Source organism: Dipodomys merriami, unplaced genomic scaffold (assembly GCF_024711535.1).
Source record: "Dipodomys merriami isolate MVZ:Mamm:240054 unplaced genomic scaffold, mDipMer1.0.p SCAF_42, whole genome shotgun sequence".
In the NCBI taxonomy this organism is placed as follows: domain Eukaryota; kingdom Metazoa; phylum Chordata; class Mammalia; order Rodentia; family Heteromyidae; genus Dipodomys; species Dipodomys merriami.
Window position 1 is genome coordinate 2,161,120 of NW_027205826.1, and position 15,764 is coordinate 2,176,883.

The 15,764-nt window shown below is 59.5% G+C and overlaps 2 protein-coding genes across 4 annotated transcripts in view; both read left to right on the forward strand.

The window, feature by feature from the left end:
* Nucleotides 1-2,681, forward strand: part of Rnf157 (ring finger protein 157) — a 65,873-nt gene extending 63,192 nt beyond the window's left edge. For 2 of the 3 annotated variants that reach the window (XM_069992950.1, XM_069992949.1), the window contains exon 19: nucleotides 2,560-2,681. In XM_069992950.1, the coding sequence (XP_069849051.1) occupies nucleotides 2,560-2,681 (122 nt within the window). Of the gene's footprint in view, nucleotides 1-1,078; nucleotides 1,120-2,559 lie in introns of all 3 variants that reach the window. The other variant, XM_069992951.1, reaches the window with a different exon arrangement.
* A 3,441-nt stretch (nucleotides 2,682-6,122) lies between these two features.
* Nucleotides 6,123-10,836, forward strand: Foxj1 (forkhead box J1). Its single transcript, XM_069993273.1, has 3 exons — nucleotides 6,123-6,197; nucleotides 6,707-7,375; nucleotides 9,023-10,836. The coding sequence occupies exons 2-3, from the start codon at nucleotides 6,875-6,877 to the stop codon at nucleotides 9,788-9,790; spliced, it is 1,269 nt and encodes a 422-aa protein (XP_069849374.1). The 5' UTR covers nucleotides 6,123-6,197; nucleotides 6,707-6,874; the 3' UTR covers nucleotides 9,791-10,836.
* Nucleotides 10,837-15,764: the final 4,928 nt, after the last annotated feature.

The window sequence follows — 15,764 nt, forward strand, 5'->3', positions numbered from 1 at the left end:
AGCAAAAGGGATTGCCGGGGTAGCTCAAGTTCATAGAGCATGAGACCCTGAGTTCAGTCTCTTATACCACCAAAAACTAAAAGAAGATAAAAATATTTGTGGCTGGGCACTGGTGGTTCATGCTTGTAATCCTACCTACTCAGGAGGCTGAGATCTGAGAGTCGAGGTTCAAAGCCAGCCTGGGGAAGGAAAGTCTGTGAGACTTAGCTCCAATTAACTACTAGAAAACTGGAAGTGGCGCTGTGGCTCAAAGTAGAAGCACGCTAGCCTTGAGCAAAAAGCTCAGGAACAGAGCCCAGACCCTGAGTTCAAGTCCCAGAAATGACAAAAATAATTTGTGGAGACCTGACATTGTCTACTCTTCCCTTCAAGCCTCATAACAAGGCTAAAAATACCTGTTGAAAATCACGTTGCACATCATGCATTCTAAGGGAATAAGAGTTAAGCTTCTCTTTTCTCCAGACAGAAACTGCAAATACAATCGAACCATCATAATGCTTAAGTTCAATCAGTGCTTGGTAGAGGCAGGAAGGGGGTATGCCAGATCTCCCTAATGAGCTCCCCAAATCTGCCTGTCAACGCCTCATTCTCTTTTCTAGCTCTCCTAAAGGGAACTGAAGGAATGTCCCCTTATTTCCCTGTAGCAATTTCAAGTTTCCCGTTCCGTTTTCTGGCTACAGGGCCTGGCTGCCACGGGGACGTCCTCAGCACCCAGACGTGTCCAGCCACAAGGCGCCCTGTGGGCCCACCGAGGAGGGGCCGCAGTCGGGGTGCTGCAGGCCCTTTCCAGCCATCCAGGCCAAAAGGCTCTGCATTCTGCCAGCCTCCCCTCCCTAGACTGCCCATCTGAGTCTGTTCTACAGGAGCTAATGGGCATCCTGGCCAAGGCTCCCAGGGTGGTAGAGTCCGTACAAGGACACCTGTGCATTTGGTCAGGATGACCCTCCTGGGCACCTTCTCCCACACAGGCGCAGTGGCAGTGGTTGTAGTGATGTGGCTGCTGCTGTTTTTTGTGTGTGCGTGCATGTGTGTCTTATCTCTTGTTTACCATTTGCTTTTGGTCTTTCCTACTAAACAGCCGCAGCTCCGGAGTCCTGCCCCATAAACATTGAGGAATAGGTATGACATCTACCAAATTATGTAAATGAACAATCTACTTTATTTGGGGTTCCAAACTCAACCACCTGATAATCCCCCACCCCGACACTGCCCGGAGCACCACCCTCAGAGGGAAGAAGGACGTTTGGACTTGGGTCCTAAGGGTCTGGAGCCCGCAGGCAGTCTGTGGGCTCTGGCCACATTCTATGACAGCCTCAGGATGGATTTTCACTAAGGGCATTTATGGGGAATCAGCCCACAATCCTGCTTCATCCTGGTGATTTGCCACTTACAGAGCTGTGTGTCTTGGGCTGGCCAGACCCAAGGCTGACCTGGCCTCTGGACCATGCTCAGTCACACCTCCCCATGGGCACCAGGTGCCATGGTGTATATGCCCACCCCCACCCCCCAGGGGGAACTGGTGTCTGATAGGTGTGTGAAAGGCCACAGCTTCCTCAGTGTAGGTGAACGGAGTGGGGTCCAAGCTGCTAGGGAGCAGCTAGGAGGCGCCTTGTGAAAGGCGGCCCAAGCCCACAGCAGAGCCAGGGGTAGAGGCCAGAACCCTGCCTTTCATCATCGATGGACCACTCTAGCTTCCCTGGAGAGAATGATTATGGAGCCACCTGCTGGCTGGAGGACAATCAAAGGGAGACCCTGGGGAGACAGGGAGGCCTGAACAAATTCTGGAAGACAGGACTCTGCTCAGCACACTATATGATCCTGGGATCACCATCAAAGGGTGTCACCATCAAAGGGATGCCCAAGTGCCCAGTGTGCTGTAAACCAGGCGTGAGGCCCTGGTTGGTGTAGATAACGGGAATGGGACATGCTGGCAGATGTGGCGTAGAGGTGTGCTGGGAGTGGGTTTCCAGGCCTGGCAGGTTTCCAGGACAGTAAGATGAATATAGTCAGTGACACAGGGGACCCCAGGCACTGAAGTTCAATCAGTGCTAGTGTCTCCTGTGGGGACAGCACCAGCAATGCAGTCACGTGGGGGAGGGAAGCTGAGTCCCACCCAGACTGTCTGACCCCTGGACCCTGCTGGTTGGCTAGCCCCTTCCTGCCTGTCCTCAGCCAGCACCCCCCGCGCCCAGCCAACACATGCACCTTCTCACTCCTCCCACTTCCCCTGCTCTGCAAGACGCAGCTCAGCGAGGCCACTGCCTTGTCCTCGTCCACGGAACAGGTGAACTCCAGACCCAAATAATTTACACACCCCAGTGGATCCTAGGGTACGTTCCCGAACAGAGAGCACCTGGCACGTGCCACAGTGATGCTTCCGCGGCCCTGCATATGTCGGCACCCCTTTCTCCCGTTCTTCCTTACTGTGGCTTGCACACACAGGAGTTTCAGGTCCCAAGCATCCTGCTAGCTTCCGCTGAGCTGCACTGCCCTGTGGGAGACGCTGTGTGGACTTGCCCTGCGGCCTGGCTCTTGTAACCTTCATTTTGTTTTCTCCAGGTACCTGGCAGGCTGACAATGTTGTCAGCCACCGGAACAGCCAGCGCCGGCGCTTATCATCCAGCAGCCTGGAGGACCCCGAGGAGAACAGGCCCTGTGCGTGGGGTCCGTTGGCTGTCTGAGAACACCCACCCCCTGTATCCAGGCCCCTCCTGTGTGCATTCCATCCATCCTCACTGGACCACTGGCCTCCTGGGCGTCCTCCACGAGATGTGCACACTTCAAGGGAAGCTGGACACGGAATCAGCCCACTCTTCTTCCCAACCTGGTTTCCTATACCTGACCCCCCCCCAAACACACCCTCTCAGAAGAGACCAGAAGCTCTCCTTTCTCCTGTGGGCTCACGCCCATGAGACCCTTCGCAGAGACTGGCATATGCCCGTTGATCTGCTCAGCAGGTGGAGCTGGGGATGCCCCTCTTCTCCTGAGACGGTGGACCAAGCAGCAAGAGTTCGGGCAGCTTCGTTACAGACACCCATCTCTGGCAGTTTCTGGTCTCTGCGCCTCGTAATCACTTCAGAACCGCGGTATGGGTGTGGGGAAGGCCCCTATGAGAAGGGAGGGCCAGCTTGCACTCTGTGGACTTGCCCCCTCCTAGGGCACCCAGAGCTGCTTTCTGAAGGGCAGGGAGATGGGGCAACCCAGGTATGAGTTGGCAGCCAGCTCTTCCTTGTGGTCGTGGGGCTGGGCTCCTGTGTTCACGTGCCTGTCTGAGACCCCAGGTAGGAGCACTTACCCCCTCCCCCCGCCCAAGGCCTCATCAGGAGTGGTCAGGAAGGCACCTCTGCAAGAAGCTCATTTCTGGAACACCTCTCCGTGCATATCCAGGGGCAGGGAGCAAGGGGGTCTTTTATACTACTGCCCTCATCTCCACCTTTTTTTTTTTTCTTAAATAACTGAAAAAATAGGCTAAGGAAACTATAGACTAGTGCCACTCAAAAGTGGTGTTCAAGCTGGCGCTGGTGGCTCACGCCTGTCATCCTAGCCACTCAGGAGGCTGAGATCTGAGGATCATGGTTCAAAGCCAGCCCAGACAGGAAAGCCCGTGAGACTCTTAGCTCCAGTAAACCGCCAGAAAACCAGAAGTGGCGCTGTATAGCTCAAGTGGTAGAGCGTTGACCTTGAGCTGAAGAGCTGAGGGACAGCGCTCAGGCCCAGAATAAAAGCCCCACCACCGACCAAAAAAAAAAAAAAGTGTTCAGGGTCACCAAAGAACATGGTGCAGAGCCCCAGGCCAGAAGCAGTGGCCTGGAAGCCAGAGAGAGGACTGGGGTCAGAGCCTTCCCGTGGAGGTCCCTCCGCAGCTTTGAGGTATTCCCAGCCTTCCAGATCTCCTGAGCGGGACAGGCAAGGGGCAGGTAGAGGCGATTTAGGGATGCTCAGTTGGCTACCAAACCATGCCTGTAATCAGCAGGGCTGGCCTGGAAGTTGTTGGCTGTCCACCTTTCTCATCTCAAGGTATTCCTCCTGTCTTCTGGCTTCTGAAAAATGTGCTTATTTAGTGGGACATGTGATAGCCTGGAAAATAGAACCAGAAGTGATTACTGTTAGAAGCGGAAGGCCCTTGGGCTGTGCCTACTATGTGTTAGGATTGACAGTTGTTGCCTACCTAGGTGAGCTTTCCAAAAAAAAGGAGCTGTGGCTCTTTTTGGTGTAGCGGCAGAGGCCCAGGAGTACGGTGATTGTCACTCTGCCTAGTGGTTGTGGCACATGGCCTGCCCTTCTAGAGAGGGGCCTCTGTCCTGCCCGGTGAGCTTGAGTTCCCATGTCGTGCCCACCCTCTCCAAGTACCACAGTGGACTCTGCTGTTTCCAACCCACCTAGCCCCGCCCCCACCAGGACGTCCTTTCCGACATTCTCAGACCCTTTTGATATTCCAGGTTTGAGCCAGTATAAGTTGAGCAATAACCCTACTTCCTAACTTCCTTGCAGTATGACCCTAGAAGCAGCAGGCAACAGGGAGGGTCCCTCCGCCTGGGTGGTGGCGCACAGGCCCACCCCCTCACCCAGCAGGCAGGCAGTGTTCACGGTGTGGTGTGATCCACAGCCAAGGTGCAGGAGACTCAGGTAAACAGCAGGAACTCTCAAGAGGAAGCCATTATGGCCAGCCCTTCCTCCCAAGCCAGTGCGCCATAACCCTCCTAGGTGGGCCTCGGCTCTGTGGTCAAGACACACCTAGGGTAGTCAGCGTGCCCTTTATACTGCCTTGTCCAATTCCTGCTCCCCTTCTCATTGAGCTCATGGTAAGCAGAAACAGCCCATCCGCCCGAATGGGCCTCCGTCAGCCTGACCAGGAACAGGACAACCTTCACTCCTGCCCTAGTCTGTTACAGAGGCATTCATGTTGAATTTGCCCAGGGAGTGTGACGGAGGCCTGTCTCTGAGACCACACAGCCTGGCCCCGGGGTGCTCTTGCTTTCTTAGTGGTCTTGATTCCCTCAAAGAATCTTCTTGCCTTCTACCCCGTTCTATCCCACCAGAGTATATGCTCCCCCGCAAGGGGCACCTCCCAGGCACAGACCCAAACACTAAGCTGGCTTTCTGGAAGCGAGGTCCTGCCCACCTGGTGTTGGCATACCTGGTGTGTGCGCGTGCGCGCTGCGGGCGCCGTCCGCCGGAGGAGGCGCACGCGCACTGCAGTGGGGACGTCGAGGATGCAATATTTATGGATTGCTGCATGATTCTTAAAAATGAATAAAACTGTTTACATGGGAAGGAGAGGTGTGAACCCCACGGTGGATTCGTGTGTGGCCTTCCTGCCTCCACTTCCTGACCTGCCTGCAGCCTCAGCTCCAGCTCTGGGCCCGGCCGCCTTAAACCGGAGACCTTCCCCCCCATGGCCACTGGAATGGCGTGGGGTAGGCGGGGGGGGGGGGGGTGAGCAGCCCTGCAGAAGCTTCTGGAATGCCAGCTTCCAGGAGCTTGCGGCACAGGGAGGGAGAGAGCCGCTTACCGGGAGGCGCTGGGGTACCCTGCCCGGCGCGGGGTGCGAGCCGCGGGTCCGGCTCTGCGGGTGTGGGCGGCAGGTGGCCTCGGAGAGTCAGACCTGCCCGCGGCCACCGGCCAGGGCCCAAGGCGGGGGGGGGGGTGGAGGAGCCCGAGCCCGCGGGCAGGGGCCCAGCGCTGGCCTCCCGACCCCGCCGCCCAGCCGGCCGGGCCTCCGCGCCGCCCGAAGCCCGACGCGGGCAGGGGCGGGCGTGGCCGTTCCCGGGGCCTCGGGCGCGAGTCGCGCGCTTGGGCGACCCAGCGCGGGGCCCTCCGGCGGGAACGCACCCCGACCCGCGGCGGGTAGGGGGCTGGGTGGCGCGGGAGAGGGCGGCACGGGGAGGGAGTTCCGACAGGGTCGCCGCCGCCGAGAGGAGCGCGAGCCCGGGGTCTCCTTGGCGACGCGCTGGCCAATAGCAGCAGCGGAAGCTGTTTACGGGGGCGGGGCGTCGCCATGGCAGCGGGAGAAGCCTTCGGAACGGCTACTTAATGCCGGTCCCCAGGCCGCGGGCACTCGGAGAAGCGCCGTCGGGCGAGGGGGGGGGCATCGAGAGGCGCTGGCGGGGCCCTCGAGCTGGGGGCACAGAGCCGCGGGGGTGTGGGAGGAACTTCTTCCAGAACCTTCCTCTGGCCCGGGCTGCGCTCTGAGCCAGGTAAGGGACCGGGAGGGCTGCGGGTCACGGGAAGCCAGGGCGTCGCTACCAGCCTGCTCTGCCCACCGATCCCCGACGGAAACGGTGGGGCTGGGGACTGACATTTGAGGGGTTTCGGGGACCCCGCTCCTGCCCCCTCCCCCGTAACTCATTTCCCCTCTCGTCCCGGGATCCCTGATCCTAGAGCCTCCTTTCGGGGTCCGGATCACCTTCCTCGCCCCAGCCGTGGTTCTGCCCCCTCTGTCCCCCCACTTTTATTTTCCTCCTGCTTGCTGGGGGTCGTCCCGATTTCCCGCGCTTGGACTCCGCTGCCCTCCTCTCCCCCGCTTCCCTGTGTGGCGAAAGAACCGTCGAAGGGCAATGGGAGAGATGGGGCGGGAGCGGCGGGGGTCAGGCCCGGGCGCTGCAGAGCCCTCCCCGGCGGGGTGAACGCGCAGCGCCCCCTCCGCCCCCTCTGCCCTTCCCGGGGGGGCGGGAGAGCGCTCAGCCCCCCCCCCCTGCTCCCGCAGGCCCCGCATTGGTGTTTGGAGGAGGCGACCCCCGGGTCGCGGGATGGAAGCGCGAATCCCGGAGGCCGCGTAACTGGAGCCTCGGGAAGCGGCGGGCCGGAGAGCGCGGCGGGCCAGCCGGGCTCGGCCCGTGCCTGTTGACCGCCCCCTCGGAGAGTTCCCGCAGACATGGCGGAGAGCTGGCTGCGCCTCTCGGGAGCGGGGCCGGCGGCGGAGGAGGCCGGGCCTGAGGGCGGCCTGGAGGAGCCGGACGCCCTGGACGACAGCCTCACCAGCCTGCAGTGGCTGCAGGAGTTCTCCATCCTCAACGCCAAGGCGCCCACCCTGCCCCCGGGGCTCACGGACCCCCACGGCTACCGCCAGGTGCCCGGCTCGGTGGCGCCCGGGTCCCCCCTGGCGGCCGACCCCGCCTGCCTCGGGCAGCCGCACACGCCGGGCAAGCCCACGTCGTCCTGCACGTCGCGGAGCGCGCCCCCGGGCCTGCAGGCCCCGCCCCCCGACGACGTGGACTACGCCACCAACCCGCACGTGAAGCCGCCCTACTCGTACGCCACGCTCATCTGCATGGCCATGCAGGCCAGCAAGGCCACCAAGATCACGCTGTCGGCCATCTACAAGTGGATCACCGACAACTTCTGCTACTTCCGCCACGCCGACCCCACCTGGCAGGTAGGGGAGGCGCGGGTGGCCGCCGCTCCGTCCTCCCGGCCCCGCATCGGGCCTCCTCCCGGATCTGCCAGGCCACGTGTTGGGGGGTGCAGCTAGGACACCCCGACGTGTGGAATCCAGTTCTTGACTTCAGAGGACGGAGGGAGGAGACGATGGGGGAAGAGGGGGACACAGGGCTTCAGGACGCAGATTTCCAGGTTCTAAGGGACCAGCATCGTCTCCCAGGGAGGGTGACTGGTGGAGGGAAGATTCTTGTCCCAAGTTCTAGAATTCCTAGACAAACTGACCCAGGACTTTCTCAGGGACCCAGGCTCAGAAGAGGAAAGGCAGTCCTGCCTGCCTGCCTCTGCCCTGGTGCCTTGCAGGCCGCTGGTTTGAAGGCGGGCCGGGCAGGGCAGAGCGCTGGGGGGGGGGTGAGGGCCCGCCGCTGCCCAGCGCAGGGGGTACGGGGCCTTCCTAACGCCACCGTCCCAGCCTCCACTTCAACCTCTCCCCACTTTCCTGCCTTCACTCTTCCCCTTGTCAGCTAGGCTCCCTAGGGGAACAATTACCTGAGCCAGGTGCTTTCCACAGGGGCTCTTCTTGCTGCACTGGCTTCATGTTCCCAGTCTCCGGAACCCGGCACAGAGCAGCCAAGGGGCCCAGGCCGCCATGTAAACATCCTAGCCTCGCTGAGGTCACTGCCCACCTTGCCTCACTTGCTATTCTAGCCAGGACCCCTGACCCCTGACATGGTGTGGACAGAACTAAGAATCCAAGAACGGACAAGACAGGAGGAGGATGGGTGTACGGCTGAGTAGACATTGCCCTGAGAGTCTTCAGCCATCGGGATCTAAGGATGCCCAGTGTTCCCTGGGGCAGTGCACCGGCTCATAGTGCCAGGCCATTCCAAATTCCCTGACCTGAGGGCAGGAGAGCCCACCCCACCATGACCCACGGCTTGTGCAGCTCGGGTGCTGTGCAGCTCAGGCCTCAGGAATGAGCCCCATGCTCTTGGCTGGGTAATAATCAACGGAGCCTGAGTGGAAAGAGAGGGTTTGTTGCAGGGGTGAAGGCCCGGGCCAGCAGCTGGCTCAACAAACAAGGAATTACTAGATTCCCCCCCCCCACCCCTCATCCCTACACACACCCTCCTCGGACACACACACACACACACACACACACACACACACACACACCACACACACACACACACACACACACCTCACTCGCTTCATAGAGGGCCAGCTAGGAGATGGCAGTCCAGGCCCTGGGGGAGCCTAGGGCTTTGGCCAAGCCACAAACAGCAGTCTAAGGGAGGGACAGCAGGGGACTCAACTGGACGGTGGTAGGGAGGTGGGGGGAGCGCTCAGAGCCACCCCGCAGCTCAGAGCTCGGATGACTGAGCAGGCAGATATCCCGGCAACAGAGAACAAAAGTCCCCAGCAGCACTCGGGGGCCCCCAGCGCCCTGTGGCTGGTGTCCCAGAGCCTCAGATGCCTGGTCAGGGAGAGTGGATCTGTCCTCCCCTTCCCTCCCCGCCCCCATCGGAAAGTTGGGGTGGGGGGGGAGCGGAGGAGGAGGCATGAGGAGCCCCCGGTGTCCCTCCGTCACCGCTGCCCCCTGACCCCTAGCCCTTCTTTTCCTCTTGCTCTCTCCCCGGCCCAGAATTCCATTCGCCACAACCTGTCCTTGAACAAGTGCTTCATCAAAGTGCCCCGGGAGAAGGACGAGCCAGGCAAGGGGGGCTTCTGGCGCATCGACCCCCAGTATGCGGAGCGGCTGCTGAGCGGGGCCTTCAAGAAGCGACGGCTGCCTCCGGTCCACATCCACCCGGCCTTCGCCCGACAGGCGCCCCCGGAGCCCAGTGCCGCCCCCTGGGCCGGGCCGCTGACCGTGAACACGGAGGCCCAGCAGCTGCTGCGGGAGTTTGAGGAGGCCACGGGGGAGGGGGGCTGGGGAGCGGGCGAGGGTAGGCTGGGGCATAAGCGCAAGCAGCCCTTGCCCAAGCGTGTGGCCAAGGTGCTGCGGCCCTCCACCACGCTGCTGCTGACCCAGGAGGAGCAGGGGGAGCTGGAGCCCCTCAAAGGCAACTTCGACTGGGAGGCCATCTTTGAGGCTGGGACTCTGGGGGGGGAGCTGAGCACCCTGGAGGCCCTGGAGCTGAGCCCGCCGCTGAGCCCCGCCTCCCACGGGGACGTGGACCTCACCGTCCACGGCCACCACATCGACTGCCCCGCTACCTGGGGTCCTTCCGTGGACCAGGCCGCCGACAGCCTGGACTTTGACGAGACCTTCCTGGCTACGTCCTTCTTGCAGCACCCATGGGACGAGAGTGGTAGCAGCTGCCTGCCCCCCGAGCCCCTCTTTGAGGTGGGGGATGCCACCCTGGCCGCTGACCTGCAGGACTGGGCCAGTGTGGGTGCTTTCTTGTAAGAGGCCAGACCCCACCCCACCTCCGGACAGTGCCCAAGTCAGGGCCCAGAACTGTCCCCCCACACCGGCCCATGGACAAGCCCACCCTCCCAGGCAGGGGCTGGGCCAGGTCTCCCGGGGCTGGCTCCACCAGGTCACACTGCTGCCAGCCGAGGATGTCCTCAGATCCAAGCCCAGGAGGCTGCGAACTGGGGGGGTCCAGGACCAGAATTGCTGCCTCCCCTCGTCGGCACCCCCCTCCCCCATGTACACACAGTGTTTCATTGATTCACACCTCCCTGCCCCTCTCCCCCACCCCCGGAACTGAAGAGAGCCGAGGCCTGGAGGGCCCAGCTGGGCTGGGGAGGAGCAGAACTGGGTCTTCCCCAGAGCACCTCCACTTTCCCTCCTCACCCACTGCCTCCTGCCTCCCCCCAGGCCTCCATCCAGAGAAAGTTCCCAGGTACAACAAATGCTCATTAGCTGACAGCAAATTAAGCCCCGGGAGGCCTCTCCCAGCAGCGCCTCCCTGGGGTCCCTGCTGCTGCTAGGAAGGAGCAGGGAAGGGGCTGGGCTGGGGGAGGGGCGCAGAAAGGCAGAACGGAGGTAAGGGGATGCCCAGGGGGGCAAGATGTTCCCTGAGGCCTCTGGGACCTTCGCCTGGCCCCATCCATAGAGATGGGGCAGAGGATACGAACCCCCTAATCTTTGAGCCCGACTTGAGGCTGAGAGCAGCAGGAAGATGGGGCTGGGGGGGTGTCGGGAAGGAGCAGCCAAGCTGCAGGGGTGGGGGTGGGGACAGCCAGACTAAGGTAGTGCACACTGTAGCCGTAGCTAAGCCTTCACCGAGATGTGCCCAGCTCACTGGAACCTGCGGGCACAGGAAGGGGCGGCCTCACCCCCCCCTGCCTGCACTGGGGGAGGGGCAGCCGGGCCTGGCTCTTCCCTGACCGCCCACCCCCACCCCCACCCCGGGGTCTGTGACCTGCATCCACCTTTCCACATGGAAGCGAGTTAACATTTTTCATGGAAACGTATTTACAATAAAAGACATTTTTAAAAATAAAATTTGGAGAAAAAAAACATCAAAATGTCCTCAGATCTTTCCCTGGGAAGATGGAGAACCTATTGTTTTGGTTGGGGGGTAAGGGGGGCAGAAGAAGAGTGAGGACCTGCAGGGACCCCCCCCCCCCATGAGCACCCCTCCTCGCCGCCTCAGGGTCCCTGGAGGAAGAAGGGGCTGAGAGGAGGCCTGCACCTCAGGGGCTCCGTCCAGGCACTGAGGAGAGCCGTTGCCCAGAGCTCTGGGGGGCTGGAGGCCTGGAGGAGGTTCACCCTGCCAGGCCCCACGGACTCACAAAGGCCAGCGTGCCCCAGGCTCCTGCCATCCCCCACAAAGAGGGCCTGCCCAGGCTCGTCTGCATCCCTGGCCTGGGTCTGTTCCCAGCACCTCCCTCCCTGGTCCTCCCGTGTGGAAGGATGGGCTGGGAGGTTGGGGGGGGGCTCCAGGGTTCTGTTTCTCCACTCTGGTGTGTTTATTTACCTGGCCCAGCCCAGGGCAAGGCTAGGGAGGAGGAAGAACCCCAGAGAATGGAGATGGAGGGGGAGGGGGGAGTGTGTTCAGATCTTCCTCCCCCACTCATTCACACTGGCAGACTCACTTTATGAGGGTCCAGACCACTAGGGTCTTGATGGGGAAACTGAGGCACGAGATGTGTGTGACTGAGGGTCCAGAACCTTTCAGTGCCTTTCCCCTAGGTTTGCTTGGGACCCACCTCCCCACCCAGCCCCCCCCCCACACACACACACTCCTGCCCAGCTCCGCAGACCTCTTTTCTCTCCATGTCCCTTTCTTTCTCTGTCCTCAAGTTTGGCGGTAGGCCAACCTGGCATTCTTGGGGCTAACTCGCTGCTTTCATTTGCTAATTATTTCAAATATTCCAGAAGGGCACACTCACTGCACAGCAGGAAGGGCTGAGGCCTCTCTGAGCCCAGAAGTCAGCCCGCCCATCCTCCTCTCCCAGTGCGGCACCCAGAAGGGGCTGGCTTAGCACAGCCCCAACTCTTCACACCTCCCCTCCTCCCCCACCTCCTCTTCACAGACCCATGCAACATGAGGGGAACAAGGGGAGCACCAGCCTTCTCCACCAGCCCCCCAAGATCAGCTTCGGGCCATGGCCAAGATGGGAACATTCTAGAAGGACAGTTGGTGTGTCACAGCCTGCTCCAGGCCCATGCTGAAAGGGAGAAGGACACAGTCTGAGGCCAGATCTCTAGTGGGGCCCAGAATCCACCTTATTCTCTTTGAGATCCCTAGAAACAGGAGCCTGGTATCAGTGGCCACACCTGTAATCCTAGCTCAGGAGTCTGAGATCTGAGGATCACAGTTGGAAGCCAACCCAGGCAGAAAAGTCCATGAGACTGTTATCTCCAATTAACCACCCCTCCCCGCCCCCCCGCCCCCCCCCCCCCGCCCGAAAAGCCAGAAGTAGAGCTGTGGCTCAAGTGCTTCAGCCTTGTGTGAAAAAGCCAAGCTCAGAGAGGGGCTGGGAAGGTGGCTTAGTAGAGCGCTTGCCTAGCATGCATGAAGCCCTGGGTGCATGAAGCCCTGGGTTCAATTCCTCAGTACCACATAAACAGGAAAAGCTGGAAGTGGTGCTGTGACTCATGTGGTAGATCACTAGCCTTGAGCAAAAGAAGCTCAGAGACAGTGCCCAGGCCTTGAGTTCAAGCCCCAAGACTGGCAAAAAAAAAAAAAAAGGCCAAGGGACAGCATGAGGCCTTGAGTTCAAGCCCTAGCACTGGCATACAAACACACAAAATCACCAATATTGCAGTCAAAACAGGAGAGGGGGGGGAGTTGCATAACCTTTTCAGAGGGCAGAACTAGGGGTTGGGCAAGTCTGAATTTTCAGTTCAGTGTATTTCTTTTTTTGCCAGTCCTGGGGCCTGAACTCAAGGCCTGGGCGCTGTCCCTGAGCCTCTCTATGCTCAAAGCTAGCACTCTACCACTTGAGCCACAGCACCACTTCTGGCTCTTTCTGTGTATATGGTACTGAGGAATCGGAACCCAGGGCTTCATGTGTGCTAGGCAAGCGCTCTACCACTAAGCCACATTCCCAGCCCAGTTCAGCATCCCTGCTCTAACCAATCAGCAGGGTAGCTCTTTCTTTAAAAAAAAAAAAAAAAAAAGTTCATTTAATCTCAGTATGATGTCCCTAAAGCAAGGATGCACTCTCTGGAACCTCCTATAACCAGGATTTGGGTCTTAGTGTCACCCATCCACAGAGCATGTGCAAGCTCTGTGCCAGCTCTTTAGTTCAAAATCTCCTGGTACCTTCGATACCTTACTTCTTTTGAGCCCATGACAGGTTCTCTAAACAGGTTGACAACAGGGACTTAGAAACAGCTTTGGCTGGAAAGCAAACCAACCCCTTCCTTAGGATTGAACTTAAAAGCAGGACAAAAGTTTAGCATCTCTGCATCTATGTTGTGTCTGTCTCCTTTGCTGAGTCTCTCCTGTGATCCCCTTGGGTTCCAGGAAGGACAGGATGGATGGAAAACACCTCTATGACAAGTGATCAAAACTACCTGCAATGGAAGGAACCCCAGAGCCTCACAGGATGGGACATTATTCCCCAAATGAGGACAGTTATCTCTGAGGAGGAGCCTGTACCCCGAGTAAGAGTTCTAGATCACTCCTCTCCAGTGAGGGGCAGCCATGACAATGTCAGAGGTCACGATCAGCCAGATCACCCTTCACTCAAGTCAAGTTGTCTCCCCTCATCTTTCCTCTAGTTAAACCTAAAGCTCCTACCTCTACCCTAAGATGAGCTGGAACTCGCCCTTTGCTTCTTCCCATACTGTCTGATTTATTTTTGTTTCTGTTCTAGTCCCGGAGCTCGAACTCAGGGCCTGGGTGCTGTGCTTGGGCTTCTTTTGCTCAGGGCTAGCACTCTACCACTGGAGCCACAGCTCCACCTCTGGCTTTTTTTGGTGATCAATTAGAATGAAATGTTTCATGGACTTTCCTTCCCAGGTTAGCTTGGGACTGTGATCCTCAGATCTCAACCTCCTGAGTAGCTAGGATGACAGGTGTGAGCCCCCGACTCCCAGCTTCATTGTTGCTTTCTTTATTCTATGTGTTGAGGAGAGTGGCTGGACCTCTAGAACTCTAGTGACAGGGTGAGGTGATTGCATTCTCAAGGACCCAAAAGAAGGAGCCAGCCTTCTGTCCCTGAAACTCCTGCCTCTTCCCTTTCCCCACGAAAACCCCCAGCCAAGAATTCTACAGCAGGAGGGGAGAAGAAAGGATTGGAGCTGGGGCCTTGGGGCCTTCCCCTCCCACCCTAAGTACTTCCTATTCCATAGGACAAGCCACAATGGGGGGAGGGCAGTGACCCTCAGACCTAAAAGCCCCTGGAGTTCTCCTCCAGCCTTGCTTTGTATTCTGCTTTCCTGGAGCAAACTGGCCAAGGCCCTCTTCAGCGCTGAGCTACACCAGGGGCAGGAATATGGCAGTCCATCCCACCATCAGCCCTCCCCCCTCCCCCTGGGCAGTACACAGGCCCCTCATCCTGCCCCCAGCTTCCTGGCAAAGGCTGCAGGCCGGGAAGGAAGTGGGCAGGTGGACAGGAGTCAGGTGCAGCTCCTTGCTGGGCTGAGGCCCAAAGGTAAACAGGTATATTTGGCCTTCTCCAGCAGGGGGTAGCAGGCTGGGCCCTTGAGGCAGGCCTGGGCCTGTCAAGGTGGGGAAATGGGGTGTTGTTCACAATGGGGTGGGACTGGGGCCCAGGATGGTTGAAACATTCTTGTGGGAGAAGGAAAACACAGGTGTCACGGAGGGGAGGAGGTGGGGGAGAAGAACAGGGGATGGGGCTCTCAGATGCCACTGGGGGTGGTGGCAGGGGGAACGCTGTGTTCACCAGCATGGACAGGGGCAGGGGGTCAGGGGGTGCAGCCTGAGGAAGCCCCGTGGGGTTGCCTGCCCCCCCAGACCATGCATGTCTGTCCGGCTCTGCCGCCCTAGGTCAGAGCCACCCCGACAGATGGGCAAGCCGAGGCCTGCACATGTCCTGTGTGCATCAGGAACGGGAGGGGTACCTTGCAGGACGCTGTCCCCCAGTAACCAACCAGCCTGACCAAAGTCCTCCCTGCTGCCCCTACCCCCGCAGATACGCTGGAGTCCTAGACCCAGAACACCCCCTCCCCTTCAGACCTGCTCTGAGTGCAAAGCCTGAACTTATTATGACCTAGGCCCCAGGCCTGGGAGGCAGCCACAGCGCCCCTGAGCATGTCACTGTACCCCTACCCCTCCACCCGCCTCGCCCCATCAGCCCAGCCCACCCTTGGGGCCCCTTGAAGTCCAAGCCACAGGCAGCCCCCACAGCGCTGCTGTTTGCCCAGGACATTAAGCCGAGACTGGGAATCTGCCAACTGTGCTCCCCGCACTCAGCCACCCGTGAGCTCTGCCAGTGTCTGCTCCCCCTGCCTGCCCCCACCTCCTGTCTTACTGGTCATGACACAGCATCCCGGTTGCCTCCAACTGGTCTGAAGTTAACCGTGTCTGAGCTGGGCAGGGAGGGCTGAGGCAGGGCGGCACACAGAGCCTCTGAGTGGTTTAAGTCTCACTTGTCCATAGCTCATTCCATCATCCATCCTGCCTCTGTGTTTTGGTTTTGTTTGGTCATAGGGCTTGAACTGATGGCTGGGCACTGTCCCTGTCTCTTTTGGCTCAAGGTGAGCGCTCCACCACTTTGAGCCACAGCACCACTTCTGACTTTCTGGTGGTTCACTGGAGATTAGAGTCTCATGGACTTTCCTGCCCAGGCTGGCTTTGAACAACGATCCTCAGATCTCAGCCTCCTGAGTAGTTAGGATTACAGGCAAGAGCCACCGACACCCAATTCTCAGGTCTCTGAAGCATCCGTCCTAGAGACCAGCTGGTTGAGTAGTTATTCCCTGAATGACTGGATGGATGAACATATTGGCTGGC

Excerpts from the sequence above, each read along its gene's own strand:
- Foxj1 (XM_069993273.1), top strand. The coding sequence starts at position 6,875 with ATGGCGGAGAGCTGGCTGCGCCTCTCGGGAGCGGGGCCGGCGGCGGAG. Across the intron at positions 7,376-9,022 it reads ACGCCGACCCCACCTGGCAG|AATTCCATTCGCCACAACCT; the intron begins GTAGGGGAGGCG and ends TCCCCGGCCCAG.